At 36.9% G+C, this 17056-nt stretch overlaps 1 protein-coding gene across 2 annotated transcripts in view; it reads right to left on the reverse strand.

Moving 5' to 3' along the window:
- The window catches only part of cobl.L (cordon-bleu WH2 repeat protein L homeolog), a 212109-nt gene that overhangs the window by 25072 nt on the left and 169981 nt on the right, over positions 1-17056 (reverse strand). For both annotated transcript variants that reach the window (XM_041565255.1, XM_018266224.2), the window contains one exon: positions 10496-10757. In XM_041565255.1, the coding sequence (XP_041421189.1) occupies positions 10496-10757 (262 nt within the window). The remainder of the gene's footprint in view (positions 1-10495; positions 10758-17056) is intronic.

Here is a 17056-nt window from a genome sequence, read left to right on the forward strand (position 1 = left end):
ACTGAAGAAGAGGAGATTTGTCACTGGGCAACTTATCTCCCCGAATCGCATCATGTGTCACTACCCTAACGGGTTTCCAGATAACAGATCCCATACCTGTATTAACATCAGACCAGTTACGTTATCTGGCCATTTGAACTGTACAGTATGTACAGTATGTACAGTATGCACAGTACATATGTACATTATATTTATGCCTTTCTGGTTCTGGCTCTGTAAAGAACATAGCAGAAGCAGCCAAAGACCTGGAATGGAACTTATTTCTGCTATATTGTTTGAAGAGTCAGAACCAGAGAACAGAAAGGGATAGACAAGCACTGCTTTCCATTGCAACTCCATGTACACATAACATTAAACTAACATTTAATGAATGTAAATTGGAAAGTTGCTTAGAATGAAACAGACACATTGCCTTTAAATATACAGAAGGAACACTAACTACGTCACATAATGCCTCAGATATTTCTAGCAATAATACTGTAAACCCATGTATTCATGGGTGCTAATTTTAATATGGTCTCACAAGATAATATAGGTGAATAAATTAATTTAATCTTGAGTCATGTAAATTAAATCAACACCTGCGCAAATATTTTCCAGGTGTAAATATTCTGGATTTGTTAAGAAATAATATAAATACATTTTACATTTATGAGTAATCAAATGACACTTTTGAATGGTTCAAATGGCTCCAATATTTCATCATTGTTCTGACTACCTGTGCTAAATGTATATAAAGGTGTGTTGGGACTGCATTGTACATTCCTTAACTGTGCACAGACATCTTTTCCACTTCAGGGTGTAAATCCATCTGCTGTAAATCACAGACAGATTTCTACCTGTCCCTGTTTTGTACCCCCCTCCAGGATGTTACTGCCACAAGTCATACAAATTCAATACCAGTAATGGAGAATCTCTAGGGTCAATTGCTTTGACAGCAGAGCCCATGGGAAGTCTACAGAAGCAGTGGGAATTCATGTAACTAGTCAAGAACTGAACATTATCATTTGCAGGTGTATAGGTTACTGATATTTTGCAGAAATTACTAATTAAAAACCCTTACTAGGTTTATTCTGATCCATATTATTATTCCCATGCTTTGAATGAAACTTTGTAACTTGTCTGTGCAAATGAGCAAAAACTTACTTACTCCTCAGTTTGCATGCCTGCAAAATGTAACTATAAGAATCTTTTTGGCTTCAGTATACAATAAAGGAATGGTTTAACATTCCAGCTTGTACATATCTTGACTTAAGATAGAACCACAGAAAAGCATGTTTTCCTTCTTAGAAGAACAGTTCTATGCAGTAATTATTTTTGACAGCTCAGCTTTAGTCTTTTCTGAGAAACGTTTCATTCTAAGGGGTGATCAGGTATTACAGCTTCACTGCTTCCCACCTCTGTTTACCATTGTCTATTCATCATTTATTTGGTATGTCATTATTATATGGTTTGTTATACCTTGCTTGTTGTCACAGCTAGATTTTGCTGGTTAAGGAACACTGTTATATACTGGATTTGAAAGGTGGGGAAGGAGGCCAACATACCTTCCCTTTGGTTACACAAATCCAAACCTTTACTTATGTAAATCTTTGACAGGGCGATGATCCATCATGCGTCGCTTGATTTCTCCTCCCTGGCTATCTCCTATAGAACACAGGGAGGAGAAATTGAGCACCGCACAATGGATCGTCGCCCTGTAGTCGTTATTGAAGAGGAGCGCATGCAGAGAATCGGTAAGTAATTTCTTAATAAAGGCTTTGTGATTTAAAAGTTAAAACTGTCTTGGTGGTTTTTTTTTTCGTTAAAAAGAAACGTCCTTTAAGAGTCAGATACATCGCACAGTGTACACTTTCCAAGTATCACTGATTATATAGTTTGTACCAATCAGTGGATTAGACTTTCAAGGCATATTTTCAAAGGGAGTTAAGCTCCTAGTGATCTGTGCTGGATAATCCGATAAAGGGTCAGATTCAATTCAGTGAGAAAAAGGTTTATCACGTGAAAACTCATGGACGAGCTTCAATTCGGGATGCAATTCTATTCAGAAAAACATCTCATGGTTAATCAGGTGAAAACTCTATTGAAGTCTATGGAAATAACTGGAACTGAATTTAGAGAATTTTTTTACTAGTCAAATTGAATCTCATCAATGAGTTTTCACATGATAAACATGAGATAACTTTTTCTCACTGAATTGAATCTGACCCTAAATCCGGGTTTTCATCTGATAATCCAAAAAAATCAAATCACAGTGAAAATTCGATTGTAGAATATGAATTGAGGCTCAGTTTTAGTGCTCTGATTTTTTCAAGATACATCGATTTATGAGTTTGGTTACCTGTTAGTTTTAGTAAAGTATGAACACACTGGACATAATTAGAACTATAAAGCAAATGCATTAAGGAATGTAGATCTATTATAAAAAAGCTTTCTTTGAGACATGAAGTTTCAAACAAATAAAACAAATTATGCAAATGTACATTTAAAAGCATACAAATTCAAAAATAAACATATTATTAGTGACTAAATGCTGTGGGACAACTGAATTTTCATTTCACAAATGGTTAGGCAATTATACTGTACTGAACTAAAAATAAGATGTATCCAGTTAAAAGCAAGAACGATTTCAGGTAACTACCAGCTAATTTAGCAAGTTTAAAATGGCTTGATAATATGCTGTGTTTAGTGGTGCATACCTTGGGAATGTTCCAAGCTTGGATTTATGCCACTGTTTATGGTCTACTCAATGCCAGATAAATGAACCTTTTTTTGGACTAGATTGAAGTGTCCATGCATAAAGATTATTGTACCATGCATGGGGCAGAAACAATACAAACTTTGGAGCTGCATCATTTAGCAACTATTGGTCTCAAAATAATAGTGAAAGTTTATTTGGAAAGAGATGCTAGGAAGATGGTACTGGTTAGACAATACTCAAGAATTCTCTTGAGGAAAACTGTTACCACTGGATATCTTCGAGACTACCATTTTAAGTAACAATGTGATATTTGTAATAAATGTGATAGATGATGTGGACCAGCTGGTTTAACAGGAATTTGGGGACAGAAGAAATTACATGGGATAACAGACACAGTGACACACAAAGGATAATTTGTAGTCCGACAGGATTTTGGGAAACATTAGAGACTTACAGGACATAAAGGGGCAGATTTATTAAGGTTCAAGTAGTGATTTCCACAAAAATGTGAGTTTTCGAGTTGTTTATTGAAAAAAATGTAAACATTTTTGAGATTTATTATACCCCAAACCCTGAAAATAGCGTGAATCCAAAAAATACACCATCTAAAATCTGTCAAGGTCATGTAGGATCCAAAATTGTAGAAAAAGAAACAGACCAGGATTCAGCAGCGCTTAGTCTGCAATCACCCTTTATCTGTGTTTTAATCACAACATGTTTCTGAAGCTAGTACCTTTTTCAAGTTGAAATATTGGGGCAAATTCACTAACCAGCTGAAAATTCGCCATCGCTGGCTTCACGCACATCGCAACACTTAGCCAGGAGTAAATTTGCCTGGACAACGCTAATTCACAAAGATCCAAAGTTGCGCACAGGGTACCAAACGCTGGTGAAGTTGCGCTAGCGAAAATACGCTCAGCATTTCGAAGTTACACTAGCGTTGGCTAATTTGCATACGGCGTGCAGTTAAATTACAATGGCCATATATGCTGCAGCAAATACATTACACTACACAAGGCCAGGGAACCTTAATAAAATTATTTAGAGGTATTATATTGCCCTACACATGAGCCCACAGTTTAGGTGCCATGTGTTAAATGTAGGGGGGAATGAGGGTACCCCAAAAAACTTTTTCGATCTTTTTCAGCCTATCACACTCTAAAAAGGAAAAGGCACCAGCGTTTTTTGGGACTTAGAAAAATTTTCCTCTTCCACACCAAAAGGACCGCTCCGAGCTTACCCTCCTTCTGGCTGCTCCAATCCCTCCTTGTAAGGTGCTCTGTCCGCAACGTCCCCACCGCCAAATTTCAATTCAGAGCCAAAAGAATGAACGGCACTCCATTTGAGGAGGAAGCAAGTTTTATTACAGGCTCCTACAAGGATCAAAAAGCCCTACACATTTCGGGATACAATCCCTTAATCTTGCCTATGATTAAGGGATTGTATCCCGAAACGCGTACGGCTTTTTGATCCTTGTAGGAGCCTGCAATAAAACTTGCTTCCTCCTCGAATGGAGTGCCGTCCATTCTTTTGGCTCTGATTAGAAAAATTTTCAATTTTTTTTTGAGGAACTCCTATCTACTGTATTGCACTTCGCTTGGTCTGAGGTGGCGAAGGCAAGTCTGGTGATAGAGGTAACGGTCAGTAAATCAAAAACTTAGTGAATTTGCAAAGTAACGCTCTTTGGCCAGAGCGAAAATTAGCCTGGTGCGAAGTTGCACCAGAGTCTCCTTGGCGATATTACGCCCAGTTAGTAAATCAGCAAAGTGCCGAAATGAAGTCGCACTGGTGAATTTTCGCCAGCGTTAGCCACTTCGCCCTTTAGTAAATTTCCCCCATGGACTAGCTCCCGAAACATGTCGTGATAAAACACTAATAAAGGGTGATTGCAGACTAAGCACTGCTGATTCCTTGTCTGTTTCTATTTCTTCAATTTTGGAAAGCTACACACGGTGTTACTTACAGTTTCAGTAATGGCAAAAGTGACTGATTTACTTGATGCAATTCACTTCTACTCACCCTCTTCTCCCTCTCCATGAAATGGTTTTGAATTACACACACCAATAAAATGTCAGTTGTCCATATTTGATTCCTTTGGCTTTCCAAAAGACATTACTCATTAACCAGTTTATTGATCCTTAGATTTTATCCTTGCAAACTATTTTGCTTTATTTCTTGACGTATGTGCTAAACTGCCAAGGACTTTGGTTTCTTTTCAAACCAATGATATAACATGTTCCTATATTTTGGCATAAGACGAAAGTTAGCTTTATGCATTCCACTGTGGGAAGAGGACTCTGCCCTGTTCACTGCTGGGCAATCTGTATAATGGTTCCTTTAGTTCCTGTTAATTCTACATCCTCCTCTGGATTAAATACACAGATACACAATACACTAGTTTTTCAAGGAGATATATTTATACATTTATAAGCAGTGTCTATAGGCAGCACTGCATTTACAATCATAAAGGAGTCCTTGTGTGTTTTAAAATCGCTGTTCTCATTTGTATGATAGTGACATTTAAACACCATCTGAAGCTGGCAACAATGCTACTTCGAGAGAATTTCAATACTTTTCCTCATATTATGGTGCATTTTTACAAATAACGGCAAAATATTAAATTTGCCATATTTTTGCCAAAATTAAAAACCTGCCATGACATCAGCAATTTACTAAAAGGCAATTGTGCCAAGTTTTGTTTTGTTATATACTTCACATTGGCAAACATCCAGTGGCAGTTTAATATGTGAGTCCCAAGGGCTACATTTTCCAGAGGCCCCCCTTATAGGCTACTCCCACTCCCATACCCCAGATGCATGCAGATCCAGCTCAGGTGCACTTATGCATGGGTTTGCAAGCATCTGGGCGCACATATGCGCCTTGCCTGCTTTCTACCTTTTCTCAGTCCCAGGTTAACCTCCAACCCAGTGCAAGTAAAAATAAATATTAAAAGTTTCAGAAGAATTTTAATAAAAAGGCTAGACAGGCCGCTGATCACTTTGGACCCCTAGGCTATAGTATAGGTAAGCCTTTGCATTAATCTGCAACTGCAAACAGTCTTTATACCAGGTGTAATTATGCAACTGTGAAACTTCAAAAAATGTATCAAGACAGTTTTTTCGCCTGAAGTAATCTAGACAAGTCCAGGCTGGTGAACTACAATTAAAAATATACATCAGCCCCACCTCATCATCTATATCATATTCTCCATTCTAATATCCTACGTACATCATTGCTTTATGGTGTAAATTTGATACTGTATTTCCCCACACAATCAAAAGTATTTACGCCAGCAATATTTCAACACATTATGCACATGCAATAGTGTAATAATGATTTTCAAAATATGCCTGCCATATTCATGTCAATTTTGGTAAAGTAAGACACTTATGAGCATGATTAAATTTTAGGAGAAAACATTTTTCACCTAATCCAGTTTTTCCCATAGACTTCACGTGATAAACCATAGAATAATGTTTTGGCATTTAACTCAGTCTGGCTCAATATAAGTCATGGTGGACCTTAAGGTAACACAAGGGGTTTGCACTGCTGCCTCACAATGCAGTTGTCTTATGTTTCGTTTCCATAGTCCAGGAAGTTGGCTTTTTTCAAACCCTTGTGTGTGCCACTGGTTGAGAAATTAGCCTGGAAGTTCTTCTGGTATATGAATTTATCTGAGCAATTAAACATTTTCTGAAAAGAGATGAATACTAGTATGATGGATACCAATAACTGTACTTTTAAAAAGCATCTCCAGACTTTTCTTATAACAATCAGACATTAAAGGGGTAGATAGTATCAAAATGTGAGTTTTTAGATAATAAAAAATAAAAACTCACCCATGTTCTATTCGTTCCAATGGAATTTGTAGAACTGTATTTATCAGATGGTGAGTTATAACTTTCACCAATTGATAAATAAAATTCAAAAAAAGCTTACGGCTCATTTTCTTTTTGTGTTTTTCTTTTTTTCTTTATTTTATTTTTCTGTATCTTTTCCCCTGCAAAGCAATATATTGTACCATGCATCTGTGTGTTGTGCATTATGATGTTTTTTATAAACAGTCCTACGGGAAAAGTGAGAATTGGTCAAAATAAAAAGAGAGTTGACAAAAAAAAAGCTCCTAGGAATGAATAGAATGCATGTGGGTTTTTATTTCATAAAAAGTTTTCATAAATCTGCCCCTAAATCTTCTGTGCATGAAAAACCTGTTTTTTATTGGTAAAAATATCCCTTGCACATGAGTAAAGGGTGAAAATTATAATGCACTTTAAGCAAAGTTAAGTATGAATTGGTCACTGGGCTCCCAATGTATTTGCCTTTCAGCTGGAGGTTTCCACTGTGACAAAGCATTAAACAAAAGGAACAAATGAACGAAATAGCTGAGATTTCTCTTGTTTAAGAATTTGTTTTGCTAAGGAATCTACAACTGTACTCAGCGTATTTATTTTTCCTTGAGCACAGCTTTATCCTTTCCTGACCTGCTTAAAAAAAACACTATAATTGGGCCTTTCGGCTAGCGTTTGGCAAAGCATTGCTAGCACATGATGTGGTATGTTCAGTACTTTAGAAATCGTACTTTATTTGTTTAGTTTCCTACCTACAGTTAATTAGCACTTCATAGTTAACCTCAAAAGAAAAAAGAACAAACTTTGAAATGCTGAAATATTCAGATTTATGTAGCTATAGGTCAAGAGCAAGAGCATGTTGTGCAGGTTAAGATGATATGATGTTCACTTCCTTTGCACAGTAAGCTTTTTCGGTTGTAATAAATAATACCAGAAACTTTACAGCTGTTTATCGCTGATATGTGTGGCCTGAACATGGCCCAGTAAGGACACGAAGTTCATGAGCACTATATTCTTCTAACAGAAAATTACTACATTTCTGTGATGCAAAATACAACCAAATGAGTTGCCATTTTCTGCCTAATGTTTGACGTTATTAGTAATAATTGGTTTTTTAGTTGCTAAAATAAGCTATTGAAAGTTCAAAATATAGGAAACCTTGTTTGCTAAAATATTCAATCAATTGCACTGGTGAAAAATCTACAGCATCAAGTCAGCAATTGTTTTTGAAGTCCCCTACACAAGGCCCCCTACCCTGCTCCCCTGAGCCTGACCTCATAAGTGCCAAATAGTGGGATTGGCAACCACCATTTATTGCCTTCTCACACTGGAATCTGATGTGGTTCTGGCTTGCAGTGCACATACTTGCAAAAGCCTTCCCACTTATCAGCGTGGTCTTTACCTAACTGTAGATGAGCAGCAATTTTTTTGTATAGTAGTAGCTTTCTCCTTAAAACCCAGTAATGCATACTAATATTGTTCAATGTTTTCTGGATGGAGAACTTATATACACTAACATTTACCAATGCAAGATAGGTCTTTAATTCTTAAGACTTTAGCCTGGGGTTCTTTAAGATCTCCTGGAGTATTACACGCCGTGCTCTTGGTGTAATCTCTGTTGGTCATCCACTCTTTGGGAGGGTAATATTGACATTTAATTACTATTATTTGTACACAATAGGCCTGACAGTGGACTGGTGGAGTCCAGACTCTTTAGAAATATTTTTGTAACCTTTTCCAGCCTGGTGAGGATGAATAAGTGTTTTTCAGAGATCATACAAAATCTCCTAAAATCAATCCATGACACACACACCTGTGCTGACAAGATCAGATTTGAATAGTGAAGATTTATTTTTCCCAGATTTTACCCAGATTTATTTTCTTTAAACAAAACAGGGACTCCAACACTCACATCTGATTATTATCCCATTAATGATAATCTAGATGCTCAAATACTTTTGCCAAACACAAATATGTAACTTTGGATCATTTTGCTCAGTAAATACATGTACAAGTAACATGATTTAGACTCATTTGTATAATTGGGTTCTCATTATCTAGAAATTGTGTTTTAAAGATTTTTGTCTACTATGCAATTGGTTATAATAATCATTGACTGTGTTATTTTCTTGCTAAGGCCATTTTTACCCCTCCCCATCTCTTTCTGTTTGTATCCGGTTTTAAATATGTATAAAGAAAAATACATTTGCCTACTCGTCTTTCAATATCAGACGTTACGTTTACTATTTCAGCCTTATAAGGAGTATCATCAGTTATTTACAAAACTAATTTTGTTGGTTTTGTTTAGAAAGTACCTATTTGAAACTGACATTGTTTATTGTTTAAAGGGATACTGTCATGGGAATTTTTTTTTTAAAAAAAATGAATCAGTTAATAGTGCTGCTCCAGCAGAATTCTGCACTGAAATCCATTTCTCAAAAGAGCAAACATATTTTTTTATATTCAATTTTGAAATCTGACATGCCCCAAGTCATGTGACTTGTGCTTTGATAAACTTCAATCACTCTTTACTGCTGTACTGCAAGTTAGAGTGATATCACCCCCTCCCTTTTTCCCCCCAGCAGCCTAACAAAAGAACAATGTGAAGGTAACCAGATAGCAGCTCCCTAACACAAGATAACAGCTGCCTGGTAGATCTAAGAACAGCACTCAATAGTAAAAACCCATGTCCCACTGAGACACATTCAGTTACATTGAGAAGGAAAAACAGCAGCCTGCCAGAAAGCATTTCTCTCCTAAAGTGCAGGCACAAGTCACATGACCAGGGGCAGCTGGGAAATTGACAAAATGTCTAGCCCCATGTCAGATTTCAAAATTGAATATAAAAAATCTGTTTGTTCTTTTGAGAAATGGATTTCAGTGCAGAATTCTGCTTGAGTAGCACTTTGAATACATAAAGTTTTACCAATGCCACAACCTAAAAGTCGTATCATAAATAGTGACCCCAACTAACAGTCAGTTAGGAATTACTTTATTTTCAAATAAATCAGTTACTGGTATACACACATCTAATCATGTGACCAATTCATCTCATCATGAAATAATGTATGGATTTGAGGACTATGATAAATTAATTCAGATTGCACCATTCATCTAATTCATGATTCCTTTAAAAAAGGAACTGTAGTTCAAAATAAGCATCACTTTAATAAAATTTAGAATATTGGGGTGGTTATGTAATTAAAGGCACTAAGTTTGCCCAGGGGGAGTAACCTATAGCAACCAATCATCAGGTAGAATTTCCTGGTCACAAGTTTAAAAGCAAACATCTCATTGGTTGCTATGGGTTACTGCTCCTGGGCAAATCTAGTGCCTTTTATTACATATGGGGCACAGAGTCCAATGTCCAGCTGTGGCAGAGAATTATTTGAAAGTCTCTCTTTTTTTATTTTGTAAATAGCTAATGTTTTTTCACACAGATCAAGCTCTTACATACCTTGTGTCGCTGCTGTAATGTAAAAAATTTGTACTGCACCACTAAACTAGCATTGCTGGATTCTCAGTTATCAGATCCAATAAGTAATTTTACTAATTATCACAGCTTTAGTCCATGTAGTCCATGTGCCTGAAGGCCTTGTCTTTGTGCTTAAAAAACATGGTCAAAGACAAGAAAAAATTATTGGCAGTCACTCAAAAATGACTACCAGAATGTATAGCATTTTTACAAGAAATTACCCCTCCCTCTTCTTTCATAAGATGAACAGTGTATGTTGTGCAGTAGATGCAACAATAAAGTATGCTATATCTTTAAACTGTATATTGGTCTATTTTGCAGGTAGAAGGCTCTCAATATCACTTCATTTAAAAACATCATTATTAAACCTTTTACTACTGAAATGTATGTTTTTACATGACATCCTGCAGAGCACTGTGTGAGCTGCTTGATGTCAAAGCAAAGTCTCAAAATCAGTTTATAGAACCTTACCTTGTCTGCATATTGCTTGATTTATTATTCTTGTGAATGTCTGTTCTCACAGATTCCTTTGCATTTTCCTGATTCAAGAGGCTTTCTCTGCTTTGGGTGCTATCACTTGGCAAATCCAGAGATGCACTGTCTGAAAGTGAGCTCACCACCCCTGAATCTTCTGTATAGCTACGTATGGATCCTGCTTCATCAGCTTCCATTGAGTCAACCGTTAAGATTTCCACAGAAGAAACACTGTTGAACCGCTTCAAACTTATATCACCTAAGAAAATTAAAAGAAAAGTTATATAATACAAAAGGAAAAACATATCTTATGTGACAACAGGAGACATAACATAGGTTCAAAATGTCCACTTTGGATTGGCTAGTATATATCACTGATTCCTGGTGGTAATATTTTAATTTCTGTAGGCTTTGCATATGGGCATTTTAGCTATTCGTTTTAACATACTTTTAATTATCCAGAAGACCAGAAAAGTATCCAAAAACTTGGAATTATAGTAGAGGAGTTTACAGAATGACAAGTCAATTAATCATTTGGCTAAGTGCAAAGTATTATTTTATTTATGACCACATTTGATTGATTCAAGGGATACTGTGGTGGGAAAAAATGTTTTTTCAAAACTACAAAATGCACCAGTTAATAGTGCTGCTCCAGCAGCATTCAGCAATGAAATCCATTTCTCAAAAGAGCAAACAGATTTTTTTATATTTAATCTTGAAATCTGACATGGGGCTAGACATATTGTCCATTTCCCAGCTGTCCCCAGTCATGTGATTTGTGCTCTGATAAACTTCAGTCACTCTTTACTGCTGTACTGCAAGTTGGAGCGATATCACCCTTTCCTGGGAAGGTTAGAAGCTCCCTAACACAAGCTAACAGCTGCATGGTAGAGCTAAGAACAACACTATAGTAAAATCCAGGTCCCACTGCAAGACTAAGACTGTGCACATTCTCAGTGCGGTCTGGGCTGCTTAGGGATCATCATAAACAAAGCTGCTTGAGTTCTGCATGGTTGGGAAGTAAGGCGGGGGCTCCCCCTGCTGTTCATAAGTATGATTGTTTCCCTGCTCAGCAGTTAGGGACCATCTGACAATTCCTATCCACAGCAGTAAATGAAGGGAGAATTTCACTGCATACAGTCAGGTTTCTTATAAAAATGTTACACATTTTTTAATTAAAGTATATTGGAGATAGGTTTCTTTTTCATTAAACAAAGTAAAAATGGGAATTTATTTTTTTGCCTTTACATGCCCTTTAAAAATGACATATACATTCATAGAGCCCCATTCCGAGTCCAGTACAAATCACTAGTACTGTCAGTACATATTATTATTATTATTATTAATAACAACAAAGCATGACTTAAAACTACAATCTACAGTTGCACACACCTAAGATTATAGATTTATCAGTCTTAGATATGGGCTTAGATTTGGAAAGTTCTACAAGTTCTGACATAATTAGTGGGACTCAAGAAAGATACCCTCTCACCCCACTCCTTTTTGTTATATGGTCTTATTACTTTTCTATTATAAAGAAACAATTCTTATAATTTTTTTAATTATAATTCTTGGATATATCAAGAGGAAACAATGATTTTACTTCAGGATGTCCAATTAAAGTATACTTTGCCCCAAATCACACTTCTACACATTATTCTATTTTAGACATTGCCTAAAAAATTAAAACATGATGACTAAACTCTAAAACTCTTCCACAAACACTTGGAAATGAAAAAAACATTATGTATAAAAAATGCTAAATATGCTTCAGTATATGAACAAATTCCATGTCCATTAAAATACTGAAGAAAGATGTGATTAACACCATTAGCATTGGTGAATTGACAGCAGCTCTATACAGAACTTCTGCATTATACACTAGAGATTTAGCAATACTACAGTTCAAACAACATTGGTTCAAATAACATAATTTTGAGAATATGTAAAATTAAAGGGGAACTCTGGCTTCCAAACCAAAATTTGAAACCAGAAACACCTAATATAACCATCACAGTTACCAGTTTCTTCAAAAAGTATGAATAAATATAATTTTTTTATGCTGAAATCCAGCTAACAGTTCTTCTCTTTCTGCATCATTTGAAATCCTGGCAGGGTAGGAGGGACTAAACACTGATGTCACAAATTGTAACAACTTCTCCACATCTTACAGACAGCATGCAGGAACTACATAGCCGACAATGCATTGCATTGTGATTTTCCGTTTCTTTGAAATCACGTGTGCAGGGAATTGTGGGGTTTGGAGAAGGCAGGCTAAGGACAGATGGCAGTTGATACAAAGTAACAGTAGTCAGCCAGCTCAGCAAAGTAGTCAGACAGATCAGCAGGAGAGCAGGGGGCTGCATATTTTAAACCATTAAAAATCATGAAAAGTCTGCATATTTTTAATTGATGTATATTGCAAAGTTGCTTGAAATTATGTTTACTTTTCAAAAAGCTTAAATTATATTTTTGTGGCATTCAACATTTGGTCAGAGCTCATATTAGCTCATAAAATTGCAGATACATGAAAACATATTTATCAGCCATTCAACCACAGTTCTATTAATATGAAGGTTGTTCACCCTACATTGTACCCTAGTTGACCTTTAGGCTGGGCTAGGCTTACACCTTATCTTGGATAGAAAATAGCTGTTTTTTTCCAGAATCTTAGTCAAGCCTGTGTAGTAGAAGATAAAAGTAAGCAGTGAAAACTAGAGCATCTAAAAGATGCTGGATGCCTTTTTTTTTTGTCTGAAATTATTCTAAAAGAAATCTCTCTGGGGCTCACAAAAAGTCACTCCTGCAGAATAATTTTTACTTTCTAACTAAGTTTCTAAGTTTGGCTTGAAGGAACTCAAATTTGAAGGTTTAGAGGAATTGTATGCAGTACTATTCTGTAAAATAGCTTATATATTGTAAAGCAGTACACAGAAGTGTATAGTAGGTATTTAACAAAGAAAATAACAAATTAAAGGAAAATTAAAAAACATATTTAAAGGAGAACTAAAGCCTAAAAATGAATATGGCTTAAAATGTCATATTTTATATAATGACCTTATTTCTAAAGTTTCAGCTTGTCAATAGCAGCAATGTTCCAGGATTTCAAACCTGTCACAAGGGGTCACCATCTTGGAAAGTGTCTGCAACACTCACATGCTCAGTTGTCTCTGAGCAGCTGTTGAGAAGCTAAGCTTAAGGGTCTTCGCAAATTATAATGCAGAAAATGAGGTTTGTCTGTTATATGAGTTGATGCTACAGGGCAGATTATTAAATTCCGATGTTAGTTGCACTGGTTTCTGTGCTTCCATGCAGTAATTATCTGTATTTATTACTAATCAGCCTTATATTACAACATTTGTAGCGATCCTTTTCCGTCTTCCTCTTATCTTCGCGTGGCTTTAACTAGAAATTCGGCTATTTCGTTCAACTGTGCATGCGTTTGCCATGGGAAATTTTGAAGATAGAAGACGCCAGAAGAGGATCGCTCCGTGGTGCTCATTGGTATAACCCCGGGCCGGTGCAGTTTTCTGCTGATAGGAGCACCAGCCCAGGGTTTCAGGTAAGTATATACAACCACTTGGGGGTGCCTAACATTTTGCAACCCCTAGTGTATGAAGCCTTTCCTTCTCCTTTAAGTTTGGCTTCTCTTTAAAGGAAAACTATACCCCCCAAACAATGTAGGTCTCTATAAAAAGATATTGCATAAAACAGCTCATATGTAAAATCCTGCTTCATGTAAATAAACCATTTTCATAATAATATACTTTTCTAGTAGTATGTGCCATTGGGTAATCATAAATAGAAAATTGCCATTTTAAAAAATAAGGGCCGCCCCCTGGGATCGTAGGATTCACTGTACTCACAAACAAACCAACAAACCATACATGTTAGGTCACATGAGCCAATTAACAGACAGAGTTGTGTCTTTTGCTTCCACATTTCTTCCTGTTACAGTTAGTGTTGTAGTATTTCTGGTCAGCTGATCTCTGAGGCAGCACACAGACCATCACGAAATGGTGGCTCAAGGCAAGAGATGTAAAAGGGCAATATTTACTTAAATATATATTCCAGTTTGGTAAGATTCTTTAATATGACACTTAATATGTTGTTTAAGTGTTCATTTTGGGGGTATAGTTTTCCTTTAAGAGATAGATATACTTTAGGGATTAGTTGAAACCATATGAAGTACCTTCCTAAAGACAAGTTAACCCCAAAATCTTCATCATTCATTGAATTTGCACGACTAAAGATGCATAGTGTGGTGGAAATGTGGTTATGTGGTAAGTGTGTATAAAGTCATGCTATCAGTTTTCAAGTAGGACTAGGTGCCCACGGGGCTACATAAAGGCACTTAACCTGTTTCTTTTACTGCATCCTTATTGTTATCCTTAATCACCACTATTACTCACAGTTGCAGATTGCTTGCATAGGGCAGAAACTCTTTTTCCCTTGAAGATCATTATCATCAGCCTAATTTATTTATGCCAGAGAAAATGTTATGTGTGCTATAAAGTGTACAGAGTGTGTAAAGTACAGACACGCAAGGTTGTTAGAAAAAATGTTAAATTCTTTTTCTGGCTGTTTGAAGGTAAAGTAATGTCAATTTTGGGCAGATGAAAGCAACATGATTTCACAAGAGATTGAATGTGGGTTGCAAAGGAGATCAGAGTCAAAAATCATTTATAAATACAATTCCTACCAATGCACTGAAAGGGGTTTGCATGGGTTTCTCTACCAGTAATTAAAAAACAGATTTATTACTATTACTACATATAGCTGAATGGACATTGTTAACTGTAACTCAAAACAGGAAAAACTGCAGCACCTCTTGTTTGAAAAATGTGAAAAATTTATTACAGTTGGTCAGTAACAGGACAAGTTTATCGCTGGACAGAGGGAGAGAGCAGCCCACACACGTCTGAGTCGCGTGACGTCATCACACAGCGCCAATTCAACTCACAGCAGCAGCCGCAATACAGGCAATACCAGAGAGGGAGAGGACAACATCGCAGGCCAAAACGCTGGGGGACCAGACCGCTTAACTACAGCAGTGAGGAGCTGTCAGGGGGCGAGTCAAGCACAGAGGCTTTTTTAGGAGAAGGCCCCCAGGACCACCGAGGCACCAGAGAAGAGGGGGCAAAAGGCACCAACGTTCTAAGAAACAGCCAAGCACAGAGACAGCAGCCTGGACGCACAGCACGCCAACAACCAAAACATTAGTACATAATATTTCCTCTTTTCCCCTTTCTGAACAGCAAATAACATTACTAAACAAAGGTTTATCATTTTGCCCAACCAATCGGTGTGATTCTTTCACCTTAGACATTGACATGGAGAGGTTTTTTAGAAGCCTAAGACTCAAGTCCTTCTTTAATACACCCAGGCCATTTGAATCCACCTATTGCAATACTGGGTTAGGACACTCTCAACTTAGTTTGAAAAAACTTGGCCTACGAAATAAAAGCACATTTGTTCCCCTACCAGGTGATAATGCTGTTGAAACATACATTAAGCTGGTCAAAAATGATATTGATTTGGTCAAAAAAAACAATATTGATACCATTCCTGCTAATATAAGGTATAATATGTCTAGGAATGAACAACGAGAATTACGTACTTTGATGAGCAAACCAGACATAATATTTAAACCAGCAGACAAAGGGGGCGCCCTAGTGGTAATGGATAAGGACCAATACATACAGGAGATTCTAAACCAGCTAAGTAACGAGGAGGTATATAAAAAAGTCAGCAAGGACCTCCTCCCTGAGATACAGAAACGCATAGCACAAATCATTGACCAAGGGGTAGAGGATGGCATAATTGAGACAGACACAAAAAAATTTCTGATAAAGGAACACCCTATGACACCAGTTTTTTACACGCTGCCCAAAATACATAAAGATCCCGCTCATCCACCGGGTAGGCCCATAGTGGCAGGCACAGATTCAGTATTTTCCCCTCTAGCAACCTATCTAGATAGGGTTTTACAGCCACTGGTGGTCAACACTAGATCATATCTAAAGGACAACATGCAACTGCTTAATCAACTGCATAATATCATTCTACCAAACACGGAGGTTCAATTGGTAAGTTTGGATGTAGGCAGTCTGTATACTTCAATATCACATGAGATGGGGATACAAGCAGTAAGTGACAGTCTCCAATATACTGATCACAGTGAGTCGGAACGATCTTTTCTGATTGATCTTTTAAAAATAGTGTTATATGAGAACTACTTTCTGTTTGGAGACTCATACTATATGCAATGCCGGGGCACAGCCATGGGGAGTAATGTGGCGCCAACCTATGCCAATCTGTACATGGCAAGCTTCGAGGAACAGTATGTATATCCAAATGTTTTGTTTTCTTCACACTGTATTTTCTATCGTCGCTATATAGACGATATCTTTATGATTTGGAATGGTGATAGGGACACCTTACGAGAATTTCACAACTGCCTCAATACAGCGGTACCCACAATCCGATTTACACTCGTCAAAAATGTGTCTCTTTCCTAGATTTGAACATATACATTGACAACAACCGTCTGGAGAC

Source organism: Xenopus laevis, chromosome 6L (assembly GCF_017654675.1).
Source record: "Xenopus laevis strain J_2021 chromosome 6L, Xenopus_laevis_v10.1, whole genome shotgun sequence".
NCBI classification, from domain to species: Eukaryota; Metazoa; Chordata; class Amphibia; order Anura; family Pipidae; genus Xenopus; species Xenopus laevis.